The sequence below is a fragment of the Cydia splendana genome, chromosome Z (genome assembly GCF_910591565.1).
Source record: "Cydia splendana chromosome Z, ilCydSple1.2, whole genome shotgun sequence".
Lineage (NCBI taxonomy): Eukaryota > Metazoa > Arthropoda > Insecta > Lepidoptera > Tortricidae > Cydia > Cydia splendana.
Window position 1 is genome coordinate 16,025,308 of NC_085987.1, and position 14,491 is coordinate 16,039,798.

The window sequence follows — 14,491 nt, forward strand, 5'->3', positions numbered from 1 at the left end:
ATATATTGTGAAAATCATAATCGCAACATGCTTCTGTAACGCGCGATGTATTGTTCAGAGAGTCGAACGCAGCGCCGGGTCGCGATGCAGGCACAGGAGGCACGTCGATGGGCAGTTCCACGTTAGTAGCCGACAGGTCGTCGACGCCGGTCGCGACCGAGTACGCCGACGAGGTCGCTGGCGAGGCGCTGGGCGGCGACGACGATGCCTCCGAGACCGACGAGCCCAATGCGGCCGCGCCCGTCCCGCCCACTGATAATCAGCACCACGATGATCCGATGGGTGATAGGTAAACATTACGCTTCATGATATTGCTTGGCCAGAAGTGAATGCTCTCCGATGGTCACTTATCTATTGCCTTGCCTGTCCATTTAAAAGCACATGAAAAGGATAGCGGATGCCACTACTAAAAATATTAAGCAAAGGCAGTTTCTTGACACTATGCATTACTTTTTTCGGACTTCAAAATTATTTTTAAGATAGTAACCTCCGTCATTTTTCAACCGATTAGAAAAAATATTATTTTCATTGAAAGTGCATACTTACAGATTGGTTCTATTTTTGTCCGAATTTAGTTCTGGTGACCGGGTCCATGAGGAAACGAGGGAAATCGTCAAATCTTACGAATGTACTTAAAGCCTTTTTTCTTTTAATATTAATCTAAAAAACAAACATTTGCATTTAAACAGTCCTCCGCGATAAGTAGTTTACGTCTTGGGGCTAATAGGCCTGATGACAGTAACAAAGAATCATGGAAATAATGGTTTCAAAGAAACATATATGTTAATATGATTCTAAAAAATGGCCCAATCTCAGTATAAACTGAAGGATTATTAATATATTCAATAAAATAAAGTACAAAATTCTCCAATCGGCCATTTTCACTGAAACACCTCAGAAGCGATCTAAGAAGTGACGTCATCAATCCATGACATATTTCTTAGAGCAGCATAGACAACCTCATTTACTGTAATCCATATACGTCCTCACCAAAGAGTTTGGAGGTTCAAAAAAAATATTATTTCGCCACTAAACATTTATTAAGCCCCCTCCAGACTATGCGCGTGAATCGCGGGCGAAGCCGCGAACGCGAGTGTGGAGTCGATTTCGCTGTCTGCGAAAATCGACTCCACACTCGCGTTCGCGGCTTCGCCCGCGATTCAAGCGCATAGTCTGGAGGGGGCTTTACGTCCAAAAAATATTATTACACGATATAAAGAAAATATTTATTTGTTATTTTATAAATAAAATACTAAATAATACGATATTTCACCAAAAAACTTTTTAAATTATTTGGCTAAATGGAACTATCATTGCCATGTCGGCTGTCGTAACCTGAAAAAATTAAAAATTAAAAAGTAAAACCGGCGCTCGGTATTTTCACTAAAAATTTAGATGTATCCAAATAATTTATCTTAAATTGCAACTGTGTGCGAGTTTTTGTATAAAATGAGTTATTGTGATTAATGTTTATCATCCCTAATCGTAATATATGGTGCTGAATTAACAATATCATTCGGATTCAAGAGAAATACGTAACTGTAAGTATGTAAACAATGTCTACCACCCTACCACCAACTAATTGATGACGTCACAAATGGCGTGCGAGGCGTTTTCGCGCGAGGTTTAAACTAGCTACATTAAAATGCATAAATCTTATGAGTATAGCTGAAATATTGTGTTTTTTGGAATCAATACAAGTGTACCGACAATATTAGAAGGTATTTCAAAATTTGTCATCAGGCCTATTATGATTGTAACATTTCAAACCTTTTTTTATTAAAGATTATTTATTTTGCTTTCAGAGGTCAAGATCAACACGTGGTAGTGGAAAACGGCACAGAACGTGCAGAAGGAGGGGAGAGTGAAAGCGAATTAGACTTACTGGCTGAAGCCGAAACTGAGAGTGACTCAGACGACCAAGACAATGCGGATCCGGCCCAGCGCAGCGTGCAGACCGGTGCGGCACAAGGCTCTGACGGAGGTACACTTTTACTTTGTATATACTTAATATTTATATTGTACATATTTACTCACGGCTCGTCGACTTATTTTCCTGTAAGCCAAAACAACAGTTTGCCACAAAGTTAATTTGCACCAAATAAACCCTATAAAATCATTATTTTAAAAACGCCAGAAGATGTAACCCTTTGGCAACGAGATATTAAATAAAACAATTGGTTGGCCTGTTTCAGTATTAACTATAACAACCAATTTCATTATTATGATGCCTAACTAAAGTTGGTCAAGCAGATCTTGTCAGTAGAAATAAAAGCTTGTAAAAGGCGGCAAATTTGAAAAATGGCGCGAAGGGATATCGTCTCATAGAAAATTCGAATTTCGCGCCTTTTTCTACTGACAATATTTTGATTTTGACCATCTATAAATCCTTTACTAGGTTAACATTTTCCGAATGGTGAGACGGTGGTAGGACCACACCACCACACGCAACGTGTTTCCCGATAACATGCACCTGGAGAGCGGTTTCACTTGTATACGGACTGAGTCCTCTCAGAACAGAACATTTTGTTTGTCAGGAATAGCTTCTCTTCTTCTATACCCAGAAGACGAGAGCGGCGACTCGACGCAGCCCGAGGACGAGGACAGCGAGGCGGGCGAGACGGACGAGCAGGACGCGGAGGCCGAGCCGCCGCTGCACGACGGAGAGGCGCTCGAGCGCCGCGCGGCGCCGCCCTCTCGCCCCAACCTCGCGCCGCACTCCATGCAGTGGGCCATACGGTACTGCATTGCTAAATGTGTAGTTTCTCGAGCGTCGTAGAGACCTATTGGAATCAAAAGATTAGATGATAAGAAGAAAAAAAGGTTATATAAAGTCTTCTTTTCCAGCGAGCAGGCAACGGTATCCAGATTTTTTTTAATTTTGGACGGTTGGTGGAGGGTTAAAAAACCGGCCAAGTGCGGACCGGACTCGCGCACGAAGGGTTCCTTACCATTACGCAAAAAACGGTAACAAAATCACGTTTGTCGTATGGGAGGGGCTCTTATTCTGTTTTTATAGTATGTTGTTATAGCGGCAACAGAAATACATCATCTTTGAAAATTTAAACTGTCTAGCTTTCACAGTTCATGAGATATAGCCTGGTGACAGACGGACAGAGGAGTCTTAGTAATAGGGTCTTGTTTTTACCCTTCGGGAACGGAACCCTAAAAAATCGTTAAGTAGATTGTCGATTGGTCGTTTATTTCCAAGTTATTTCTATAACTTAATATGACAATTATTTCTACGCATTTCCAAGTTCGACGCCCGATTTTGTACAAATAATGGTCAGATTTAGTAATAGCACAATTATAGCATTAATTTGGACTAAAATGACCAAATCCACAATCTTCTTAACGATTGATTGAACCCCCCACCAACCAACGGCTAAACCTAGTAAAGGTTGACTCCACGGGGTAGCAAGATATCACTCATATCTTAATCTGACGCGCTCGAGTAACTACAAAAATCCCCTCTTGGGCTCATCAACCATGTAGCTTGCTCTCATTTCATCGTCGACGGCAAATTATGCTTTTAAACGCTAAATAATGTTTTAATAGTCGCAAGGTGCCGTCCCCACAGTGCCAATATTGAATTACGTTGTTAATTAAATATAGTAATAGTGTAAAGTATTAATCAACCATTTACGTTCATGGAATATTTATAATATATGTATTTAATTTAGGTGTGGGGCGATCATCTTTATTATTCAGAAAATATTTGTTACCACAAGCAATGTTGCTATGTATTAACACTGCAAGATTTTTTTATTGCTAATATCTACTGAAGAATTATATTATAATTATATTATAATAATGTAAGTAGTTCCCGCGAGAGCACGCGCGGCACGAGCAGCAGCGCGGGCGGCGTGCGGTTGGCGGGCGGCTCGTCGCTGGTGTTCATCGACCCCGCGTCGCTGCGCCGCTCCGCCGCCGCCGCCGCCGCCGGCGCGCACGACCCGCACTCCACCTCTACCACCGCTTCATACCTCGCCAGGGCTTTCGGTACGTCTCATTTATATTTATCTTAATGAGTATTACTTATCAAAACATTTGTTCATTTGTAAAATTAGACCCGTTATGCACGACTTGATATTATGCGGCTCCGTTTTTAGTCTGGCCTGCTCCATTTAGCTACTGGCAGCGACCCTAAAACTACAAATAAATGTCAGTGCTTAATGGGGCTTATGTATGACGTTTTAAGTTGCTGGCAAATGTTATGGTCTAAGAGTTATAAAATAATTTACCGGGGTTCTGTGTCTGTAAGACTTTTTCACTTATATATATTCTCGTTAATACTGATACTGCTACGATATGTTGCACATATGTGAATGATGTTGGTTTCGCAGGCATCGTCATTCGGCAAATAGCCGATTTGCTATGGGAATACGAGCGCGTCTCATTGCCCATACCTCGCATGTTGCCACTCTCATATCGCGAAGCGTTGCGTTTGCAATGCTATCTCGAGAGACAACTTAAACCAACATGGGATTGGCTAGTGACTGTAATGGACGCTACCGAGGCACAACTAAGGTAATTCATCTGTTTGTTTTATTCAGTCCAGTATTTATGATTTAAAATAAAATTGAGAACGAAATTGACGTGTAATACAATATTATTTTTAGATTTGGTGCTTCACTGACGTCCAACAACGTAAGCACCACCACAGTGGAAAGCGGACGGCCTAACGCACCTGCTGTTCGGCGCGCCACATCCTTCACGTCCCCTGCGACCCGCATTATAGGGTTCTCGGAAGGTCCTAGAACAAGAGACCGTGAACAAGGTACACATTTGGTGGAACTATTTGGCTGTATGTAGAAAACAATCATGTATTCATAAATAAATATGTAGTAAAGGATGTGTCATGGTAATCATGTGTGTATTGGCGTATACGCAGGCGTGGAGGCGGGCAGTGCGCGGCGCGAGTTTCTGGCCTACTGCCTGTCGCTGCTGCGCGCGCACAGCGCCGAGCACGCGGAGCAGCTGCCCGTGCTGGACGTGGCCGCGCTCAAGCACGTGGCGTACGTGCTCGACGCGCTCGTCTACTACATGCGCGCCGCACAGCCGCAGCCGCACCACCACCATCATCTATGGTCTTCGGTGAGTCCAACATCACTCGCGCGTTTGATAGGGGTTGAGTCTACGAGACGACTTCTTTGCGTGCTTTTAAAATCAATTCTTGTAATACAGTTCATTACTAACATCTTTTTAACAAAATTTTAGGCTCGGATTGTATAAATAAATGTAAAAGGAGTGGTGTTTGTTTTGTCTTGGTTGTTTGATATTCGCGTTGGACATTGCCACATCATATGTATCTAAGTAATTTGATTGTCCGCTACTAAGTATCTCATGTTTTGAAATGTATCAATAACACAGGACGAAAACGAGAACGAGGAAGGCGACGAGGAAATGGTTGTGGGAGGCGCCGCAGCCGCCGAGTCCGACAGCGAGGGCGAGGGCGCCCGCGGCCGCTCGCACAACTTTTTCCAGCGGTCGGACTCCACGCTGTGTCTCGGCTGCCCGCCACCGGATCCTTTCAACAGTAAGCTATTAGCAGTAGACTGGACATTTAACCTATTGCTCAGTCTAAACTTGATTTAAAATTGATTCAATAAAAATGTATAATTTGATAATGTGTATAGGCAGGAATACGTAACACCTTGAATGTTTGCAGTGACGATGCAAGAGGCGCTCCCGCTGGCCGACCAGCCTCAACTCCTGCAGCCCAACGCCCGCCGGGAGGAGCTGTTCGGGATGCCCCGGCAGCCCGTCACCGTGCCCGCCTCCGGCGACGCGCCGCCCGGCGTCAACAACCCCCTAGAAGGTTACTCATTTATCACTACTATACATAATTCAAGATAACATTACACTAGAAGATCACTGAATCAGAGATTGTTATACAGCGAACAATTTACAACGTGAACAAATACTAAAGCAACTTGTGGACATCGGCACAGCTACCACGTCTTGGAATTTGAGATATACCTTAGCGACATAACATTGCAGTTATACCCCCTATTGATAAATGTTAGGTAGGTACTTATTTATTACAGTTACTTATTGAATAGCATCCTAAAAATTGCTCTATAAAGTGTATTCTTCTGTCTAATCCTATTTGGAATGGAGTATAGTCACAAATAACAGGAGATCGTTCTACTGCACGCACGCTACGGCTACAACGCACAAATAAAAACTTAACAACCTTCGTCTACTTAACGCCATTATCTTTTTCTATTGATGATTAAGGTAAATTTCAATAGGTTTTCATATTTTTGTGGCAAAACGTATGCGATTACGATGGCGTGATGTCTGCTAATCGCCCGCGTTACATTTTAAAATGAATAAAAAATCTCTAAATCGATTTTGTTAGTTCTTGGTAAGTGAAAATTGAACGTTTTTACTGATCGGTTGTGGCAAAAAGTTCCGTACAGTTCCGTACAATTTATTATTTTATGCAGTCGTGCCTCGCCGCTTGGGTTTGTCCACGCGAGGTGCGGAGCGCAGCTGGTGGCCGGGCACGCGGCCCGCCTCGGCACCGCCCACGCATTCACACTCTATGGGTCGAGACGAACCACAGGTAACTTAGAGCAAACATCCCCAATGATGTAGCTTCGTTAACCTCTAAATCAATGACAAAAATTGCTAACTTTTGTTATGGTGATGTCTGACTTAAACATAAAATGTATCCTTTATCTTCTTCGTTATTCAAAGGACTACAATAGTTAAATGCTTAATTGCAATGATTTATCGTAAACGTATATTTTTCTTACCAGGATTTATCTTGTGCTAAGGATACAATGGGGAAGATGGATGTTGATACCGATGGAGAGTACTTATCTGACTCGGATTCAAATGAAGCTCGCCACATTTCCAGAAAGAAGCATCACAGCAGGTACTAGCCTAATTTGTCATAGTCTCTTACGCTTGTTTGGCACATTCTCCTATTTATGCACATGTAGCAAATATTCTCGAAAGATTATTGTGACGTAAAGCAGTGGGTTTTTGTTTTCGTTCAGACACCCGCACTCTGCGCTAGCGAGCGGGCTGGGGTCGATCCCGGAGCCCAGCGCGCCCCCCTCGGAGTTCCACACGCTCGTCAACACCGCCTGCTCAATCATAGAGGCGCCACATCGACAGGGGCTGGCGTCTTTAGCTTCTCCAGGTTTGCTACTTTCATTATTTGATTAGCACAAATCGACATTGAAGATGAAAGTTGCACATACGAGAAATATTTAAATGAAAAACCTACATCATTTCGGCTTTATTAATTTGTTGCGGCATCTACTTATTTGGAGGCACGATTTTTTCCTAGACTTTACACCTCTTCTAGTATTAATCAATCTAGGTACTAATACTTTATTATTTAGGAATTTGTATATAGAGTGTGCAATTTGCAGGACCGAGCGGGTCGGGCGTTGGCATTGCGCTGGAGCCGCGCGCGTCGTCGTCGCGCAGCCCCATCAAGACTGTCATTGTACGTGCTGTAAGTCACTCCACTTTTATGGGGGACTTTACTTATCAAAATTTTAACCCGAACCTTCTATTAGATTTTACCAAGTATCACTCTAACTCTGGCTTTCAGATCAACTTAATACGATAAATAAAATTACCCCTAGCAGTGAAGTGTCGCTTTGCAAGTATTGCTTTTTAAAATGTTTACTAGTAATATTGAGTTATTGACAGCAAACTAAAACTCGTTGTTGAATAAAGGGCGAGTTGCTGAGCGCCGCGGATCCCCTGGAGTCGCAGGAGATCTCCGCTCACGTGACCGTGGAGACCACCGGCTTGCCTCCGCCGCCGCTCATTCCGCCTATCAGCACGCCGCAACAACCGTAAATATCAATAGTCTGATGAATTTTAACATGCTAGTGTTGCATTATCGAATGGTGTAGTGAAAGACTGTTCTGTGTATGTGTGTAGGCGCGCGTGCCCTTCGCTGGGCGCGTCGGTGTCGCACGACCTGCTGCTGGGGCGCTGGCGGCTGTCGCTGGACCTGTTCGGGCGCGTGTTCACCGAGGACGTAGGGCTGGAGCCCGGCTCCGTCGTCGCCGAGCTCGGCGGCTTCCCCGTCAAGGAGGTCAAGTTCCGCCGCGACATGGAAAAACTGAGAAACTCGCAACAAAGAGATCTTACCTTGCATAAGGTAACATTTTTTTAGTTTGTTACAATACGATTACTAATATCGCGGTCGGCTCGACTTATGTGTTAAGCGTCGGTTTTGTATGACATGCATAACGCGATTATTTGTTTTAGATGGAGCGCGATCGCGCGAAGCTTCTGCAGCAAACATTCGCGGAATTGAACACCGCATTTACTGGGCAGAACCGGCGCGTGCACAGCGCGCAGCCGCCGTTGGCCGTGAACCGCGTGAAGGTGACCTTCCGCGACGAGCCCGGCGAGGGCAGCGGCGTCGCGCGCTCCTTCTACACCAGCGTGGCCGAGGCGCTGCTGGCCAACGAGAAACTGCCGCCGCTGGAACCCGCCGCCGGCTCGGGCGGCAACTCCGCCAACCCCTCCGCGGGCTCCACCGGCGGCTCCGCCGGCACCGGCAACAGTGGCACTAGGTAATCAAACAATCATTCTATACCTGCGTCTAAACGGGTAACATCAACTATACTAGTGTTATAGCTCTAGCAAATTGCTGTGAAAATGCACACCTGCACGGCTATCACATCTTGCCGCTTACTCATACTTGCTAGCCGTGCATTTCTTACATTAAACGATTATATTGATGTCGTTCTTGTCCCGTAAAAGCTTGCATTCACATTATAGCGATAGTCGAAATACTCATGGTTACGCGCGAGTAAATTAAAAACATTTCAATTTAAAAAGGCAACAGTACATATATATCGTCCATCAAGATAAGGGTCCTTGTTAATCACCCAAGGGTTTTAGATTTCACCTCGGGATCACCACAAGCTTTGTATGCCATATTAGTGCGCGTGTGCTGCCTCGTCATAATAAAATGTTTAACAAATTGGCGTTACTTGTCGGTTTTATCAATCTATGTATACGACTTTTGTCAATGCTGAACACTGATCACTTGTATTTTATGATACATATTTGTCGTTTGTGTGTCAGTGTTAGTACTGAAACGGAGTGTATGATTGTGTGCCAGGAGTGTATCTGGTCCCCGTATGAAGAATTTAGCCCGTCGCTCGCCCACGACCGAGGGCACGTCGGGGTCGGCCGGCGCGGCCGCCGGAGGTGGCAGCAGCAATACTGGTGCACGGTAATTACATTTCATACATTTATAAATCAATCCTTTCATAAGGTACAAGTGGGTATTGTACGAGACTAAAACCAATTTCTACAGTCACTTTTAACGTTTTTCAATGTTGTCAATAACAAATGTATCTCCAGTTATTCTATTTTAAAAAACCGGCAAGAAACACTACAATTTGTCATAAACAAAAACAAATCGCATATTTTGATCTAGGGCTTAGTTATTAAATAAACAGGTATCTATCACCACCCAGTAAACAAATTTGTCTCTGAAAATGTTCATGCAGAACATACGAGAAATACAATCCATCCTCTCATCGAACTTGTTTTCTCATCTATTTATATAGATCAGTCATTGGTTCTTGTTGCAAAGGAAATTAAGAAATAACATGTCATCTGTCCCTTGAACGTTTTCATTTCTGTTACTTGTCGGTTTATTTAGATCTATGTGTTGTAAAATCATCACTTGTATTTTATGCGTTTGCACATTTTGATAGTCAGTCGTTGTTATTAATTTTACAGTACATGTGGTGCTACTTTCCCGCAAGTACATTAGTACTTTAAAACGTTGTACGATACACTTGCAAATAGGTAATTCGCAACTCGTGTCTAATTTAAAACACTCCCTTCGTTTGTACTTTAATTTATCACCACTCGTTGCGAATTTCCTAGTTTCTGCACTTGTATCGTAAATAACTATTGATGTGTTGTGTGACAGAAGCGGGCCGGGGCCCCGCATGAAGAACCTGACGCGTCGGTCGCCGAGCGGGCCCACGCCACGCCCGCCGCCTTCTCGCGAGCCGCGGCGCGCTCTCAGTGTCGATGCTAGACCATATTCACCACAGGTATGCTTCCATTTTATTATAAACTTCATTCATACCCAGATCGTTTTATATTGCCTCTTGACGGTCGTAGTATTACGGGTAACAATGGACCATCTCTTTTGGCTGCTTTCTAACTTGTCTTGTAATATGTGAACAGGCCGCGCCCGGGACTGAAGGAGCAGGATACAGCGGTGACAGACAAGGACATAACGAACATCTCACCTTACACCAAGCACAGTTAGGCGAAAGACTTTACCCCAAAGTAAGTTTCAATCTGTATGTTTCGATGTATTAAATCTAGGCCCAATAAAATTGATTGTTTACCACTTTGATTCTTTAGTGCAACCGGTCCATAGTGTATGTCTTCTAAATAATTTATAAATGACTTTAAACAGGTGCACTCATTACACCCATCTTTCGCGGGTAAAATTACTGGCATGCTGCTAGAACTAACGCCCGCGCAGCTGCTCGTGCTGCTGGCGAGCGAGGACGCGCTGCAGCAGAAGGTGCGCGAGGCCATGGACCTCATCGTCATGCATCCCTCTGAAGCGATACTGGGTGAGCGTCTATATCATCTTTATATTATGTCACATCACATGCCAATGTAGTCTTGTTGCCATTTTGCCTAGCATGAAAATATAAAATTTTGAGACAATGATTTAATATTTTTTTGCATTTATTTTTTAAATTAGACGTGATGCATACTTCCGTAGCTTGTTTCGGCTGTATGGGGGATACCTTGGCGCTTTTCCATGCTCAAATAACATAGGCCCTGCTGTCGTTAATTTTAAGTGTTTACTCGGTCCATTTAATTATATTGAATGGCACCCGCGTATTAACTCATGCAGTTTAAAATGTGACTTCACATAGTCGTTTTGGGTGCAGATCTGGACGTTTTCTCACTGTCGGAACGAAGCGCCGCCGCGGCGGGCTCGGGGTCCAGCGGCGGTGGCGCGGGCGGTCCGGGGGGTGCAGGCGGCGCGGGCCCGCCCGTCGCGGCTCCGCCGCCACCCGACGACGCCGCCCCTCTGTTCTATTCGCCAGGCAAGCGCGGCTACTACTCGCCCAGACAAGGGCGTGCGACCCCTGAACGGATTAATGCTTTTAGGAATGTTGGCAGGTTAGAATCATACCATATTTCATATTGTTTTGTTACTTAAGTTAGTTTTAAATTGGGTATAACTTGTTACATAAATAAACATCTAATTTTGATTACAGAATCATCGGCCTGTGTCTGCTACAAAATGAATTATGCCCTATGTTCCTCAATCGACATGTACTGAAATATATTCTTGGTCGACCAGTTCGGTTTCATGACCTGGCGTTTTTTGATCCCGTCGTGTACGAAAGCCTGAGGCAACTCGTGGTCGACGCTGAAACAGGCGATTCACATTCATTATTCGCTGCTCTAGATCTCAACTTTAGGTAATTATAATTATATATTTATTCAATAACACTTCGTTTTCTAATATATTATACGATTGGTTTTTGTCACCTTAGTAGTAACTACGTACGATATTTACTTTGGGTCATGTTTGTGCCAGCTTGGAAATGTGCGAAGAGGAGGGAGGCGGGTGCGTGGAGCTGGTGGCGGGCGGGCGTGAGCTCGAGGTCACTGCCCTCAACGTGTACGACTATGTGCGCAAGTACGCGCAACACCGCATGCTGCTCTCGCAGGAGAAAGCGCTCGAGGTACAAGCTGTTTATTAGCACCCTACAATACCCACTATCAATTAGTTTATTTATTTTATTTTCCCATATTAATTATTACTGAAAATCACAATAACAGAACGAAATGCCACGCCGCCAAAAGATATCAATAATTACGAGTATCAATCAAACTCCGTAACCCGCAATACTTTCCCAAGTGCCTTTTTGTAAAATTTAAACAACACCACTTTTGGTGTTACATACGCATGTGGATGTGGAGGCAATTCTAGTAAGGTTGTTGTCGTTCAGATAACATTGTAAGTGTACACTTTAGGCAATACGAGTGGGCGTCCTGGACGTCCTGCCCGAGTCTGCATTAGAAGGCTTGACGGCAGAGGACCTGCGACTGCTACTGAACGGGGTCGGCGACATCAACGTGGCGGCGCTGGTCTCCTACACCAGCTTCAACGACGAGAGCGGCGAGCCCCCGGAGCGGCTCGCGCGCTTTAAACGCTGGCTCTGGGCCATCGTCGACAAAATGACACATCTTGAACGACAAGATCTGGTGAGTGAGATTACAAATCCTTTGCTTTCTCATTCCCTTACAACAACTTAGTCACTCGCGAAAAATCACAATATCTGCTGCCCTGTGTTTAACACTAATTGTGACACTATAGGCGAGTGACGTCACTGCTTAGTATTTCAAAACAATCTGAATAGTGGCTATCGTTTAGACAGTTCGATAAAAGAAGCTGATTGACTTGTCAGTCAACATCTCTATTACTTTTATCTTTATCATCGGATATACGGGGAGAACATTCATACATACATTTTTATATTTTTTGAATTTCACAAATTTTAAACTTCCTCCTTCGGTATTCCTTATCAGTTGTCAGAACAATAAACTTTCGTGAGACACAGATATATTAAAAACATGTCGAGCGATTTTAGACTTAAAATACGTGTTTGACTCGTTTTTAATATATTAAATACCTAGTTAGTTGTATTATATAAAAGCTAAGGCTTGTAACGTTAGTATGTGTTGCGGTGTAGGTGTACTTCTGGACTGGGTCCCCCGCGCTGCCGGCGAGCGAGGAGGGCTTCCAGCCGATGCCGTCGGTGACGATCCGGCCGGCCGACGACGCGCACCTGCCCACCGCCAACACCTGCATCTCGCGCCTCTACATACCGCTCTATTCCTCCCGACACGTGCTCAAGCACAAACTGTTACTCGCAATCAAAACGAAAAACTTTGGTTTCGTCTGAACTAACATGCCATGCTCCTTTTATTATATACATTTCGTTTAGCCCTAAACTCAATCTTCCAGGACTGTCATTTTCCCTATTGGATTTTGATTAACTGATCACTGAGATCCGTAAGAAACTAGTAGTCAATGATAGGAAAACTTGGAAAATTAATACATACATATAATGACTCATGAATTTCATGTTATACCACCCTGTCTTAGAAAATATCAAACTGATTTACTAACGATTTTTCGACGAACCTCCTTTTAACTGTTTTACAAATTGATGATTAGAATTGTGATGTCGTACCATAGACGAGTCTCTATTGGGTAAACCTTACATTAATTCTTAACAGTATGTATATATTTTACTTACACAGTCACTCATTGAATTACAATTTGGGAGAGGAAATTAATCTCGAGAATCATAGTACATACTAACGTATTTTTGCAGTTGAAGTTAAATATTATTTTGTTTTCAGATATTATGTATTATCAATGCACACACTTGCTTTTTAAGTATACATTGCAATACACTTATAACTTACTGAGATACAGATATTTCCTGTCCCATTATGGCTTATTGTTTATAAGTAATATTAAGTAAGAAGTAATAAAAAAGACTGAACCGCCAATTTTATAAACGTCAGTGGTTGTCAACAATTTAATTCCGAGTTTAACACGTTAACTGTCCCAATCTGAATTACGGTTTTGTAATGGAGGCTTCCCGGGACCCACATACGAGGCACGGGTCGTGAACGTGTTAAATAATCTGTACACGAGCGTGCACCAGTTTAAAAAAAACGCCCTAATTGCACTAGTTTCAATCCATAAAAAGTAATTTTAGTTCATGTTTATTTTTGCCAAAGTAGTAAACTTAGGTGATAGCAATAATTGTCAGCAATCCATTAAGAACTTTTCTATTTTGAATTGACGCAAGGTTACCTATATAGATATGGCTCGGATTTAATTGAGTATTATGCAAATTAAAGAAAACGTATTGTAAGTGATCAAGACTAGAAAATTCATTTTGTTTATTTATACAAATCTTTGTCAGGAAATACCCAGGCAGGCAGGTAATCGATTACCATATAAATTACACACAAGGCTAGTAGTTGCGCGCGCGATTGTTGAGAATGGGGAGTTTGCACAGTATTGTGAGATATGATATAAATTTCAACTTGTATCATTTGAAATTTAAAAAATGTATGCTTCATTTTTTTTTTCTCTCATGTAGCTTAAATTTTAATCCTGGAGTTGGCATGCAGAACAAAGTTTGAGGCAGTTTTTATACCTATACCAAAGAGTTATTATTTTAAAAGACATGTAAAGTCTATAAGAACGTGCCCCCTAGTTTGACTTTTTAAATAGAGAGTCCTGTACTGCGATATATGTTTTGTGGTCACTGGATTGTCAAACATCAGCTTTTGTTTTACATATCCTATATAATAAATGACCTATCCCATACTCTCTAATCCTTTTCTTTGAGACTAATCCCTTTAGGGCCACTTGCACCATCCCGGGTTAGCCACTAACTAGGAGTTAACC

The 14,491-nt window shown here is 43.0% G+C and overlaps 1 protein-coding gene across 15 annotated transcripts in view; it reads left to right on the plus strand.

Annotated features, from left to right (window-relative positions):
- The window catches only part of LOC134804694 (E3 ubiquitin-protein ligase hyd), a 48,355-nt gene extending 33,864 nt beyond the window's left edge, over positions 1–14,491 (plus strand). For 3 of the 15 annotated variants that reach the window (XM_063777823.1, XM_063777816.1, XM_063777820.1), the window contains exons 27-51: positions 59–289; positions 1,806–1,984; positions 2,538–2,739; positions 3,821–4,002; positions 4,347–4,530; positions 4,623–4,780; positions 4,895–5,097; positions 5,374–5,539; positions 5,672–5,821; positions 6,456–6,574; positions 6,771–6,889; positions 6,993–7,159; positions 7,395–7,480; positions 7,708–7,829; positions 7,918–8,140; positions 8,251–8,561; positions 9,116–9,229; positions 9,941–10,067; positions 10,204–10,308; positions 10,442–10,604; positions 10,917–11,166; positions 11,265–11,471; positions 11,591–11,738; positions 12,031–12,261; positions 12,750–14,491. In XM_063777823.1, the coding sequence (XP_063633893.1) occupies positions 59–289; positions 1,806–1,984; positions 2,538–2,739; positions 3,821–4,002; positions 4,347–4,530; positions 4,623–4,780; positions 4,895–5,097; positions 5,374–5,539; positions 5,672–5,821; positions 6,456–6,574; positions 6,771–6,889; positions 6,993–7,159; positions 7,395–7,480; positions 7,708–7,829; positions 7,918–8,140; positions 8,251–8,561; positions 9,116–9,229; positions 9,941–10,067; positions 10,204–10,308; positions 10,442–10,604; positions 10,917–11,166; positions 11,265–11,471; positions 11,591–11,738; positions 12,031–12,261; positions 12,750–12,962 (4,360 nt within the window). In that variant the 3' untranslated portion in view covers positions 12,963–14,491. The remainder of the gene's footprint in view (positions 1–58; positions 290–1,805; positions 1,985–2,537; positions 2,740–3,820; positions 4,003–4,346; positions 4,531–4,622; positions 4,781–4,894; positions 5,098–5,373; positions 5,540–5,671; positions 5,822–6,455; positions 6,575–6,770; positions 6,890–6,992; positions 7,160–7,394; positions 7,481–7,707; positions 7,830–7,917; positions 8,141–8,250; positions 8,562–9,115; positions 9,230–9,940; positions 10,068–10,203; positions 10,309–10,441; positions 10,605–10,916; positions 11,167–11,264; positions 11,472–11,590; positions 11,739–12,030; positions 12,262–12,749) is intronic. The other 12 variants (XM_063777826.1, XM_063777829.1, XM_063777817.1 and 9 more) reach the window with 10 other exon arrangements.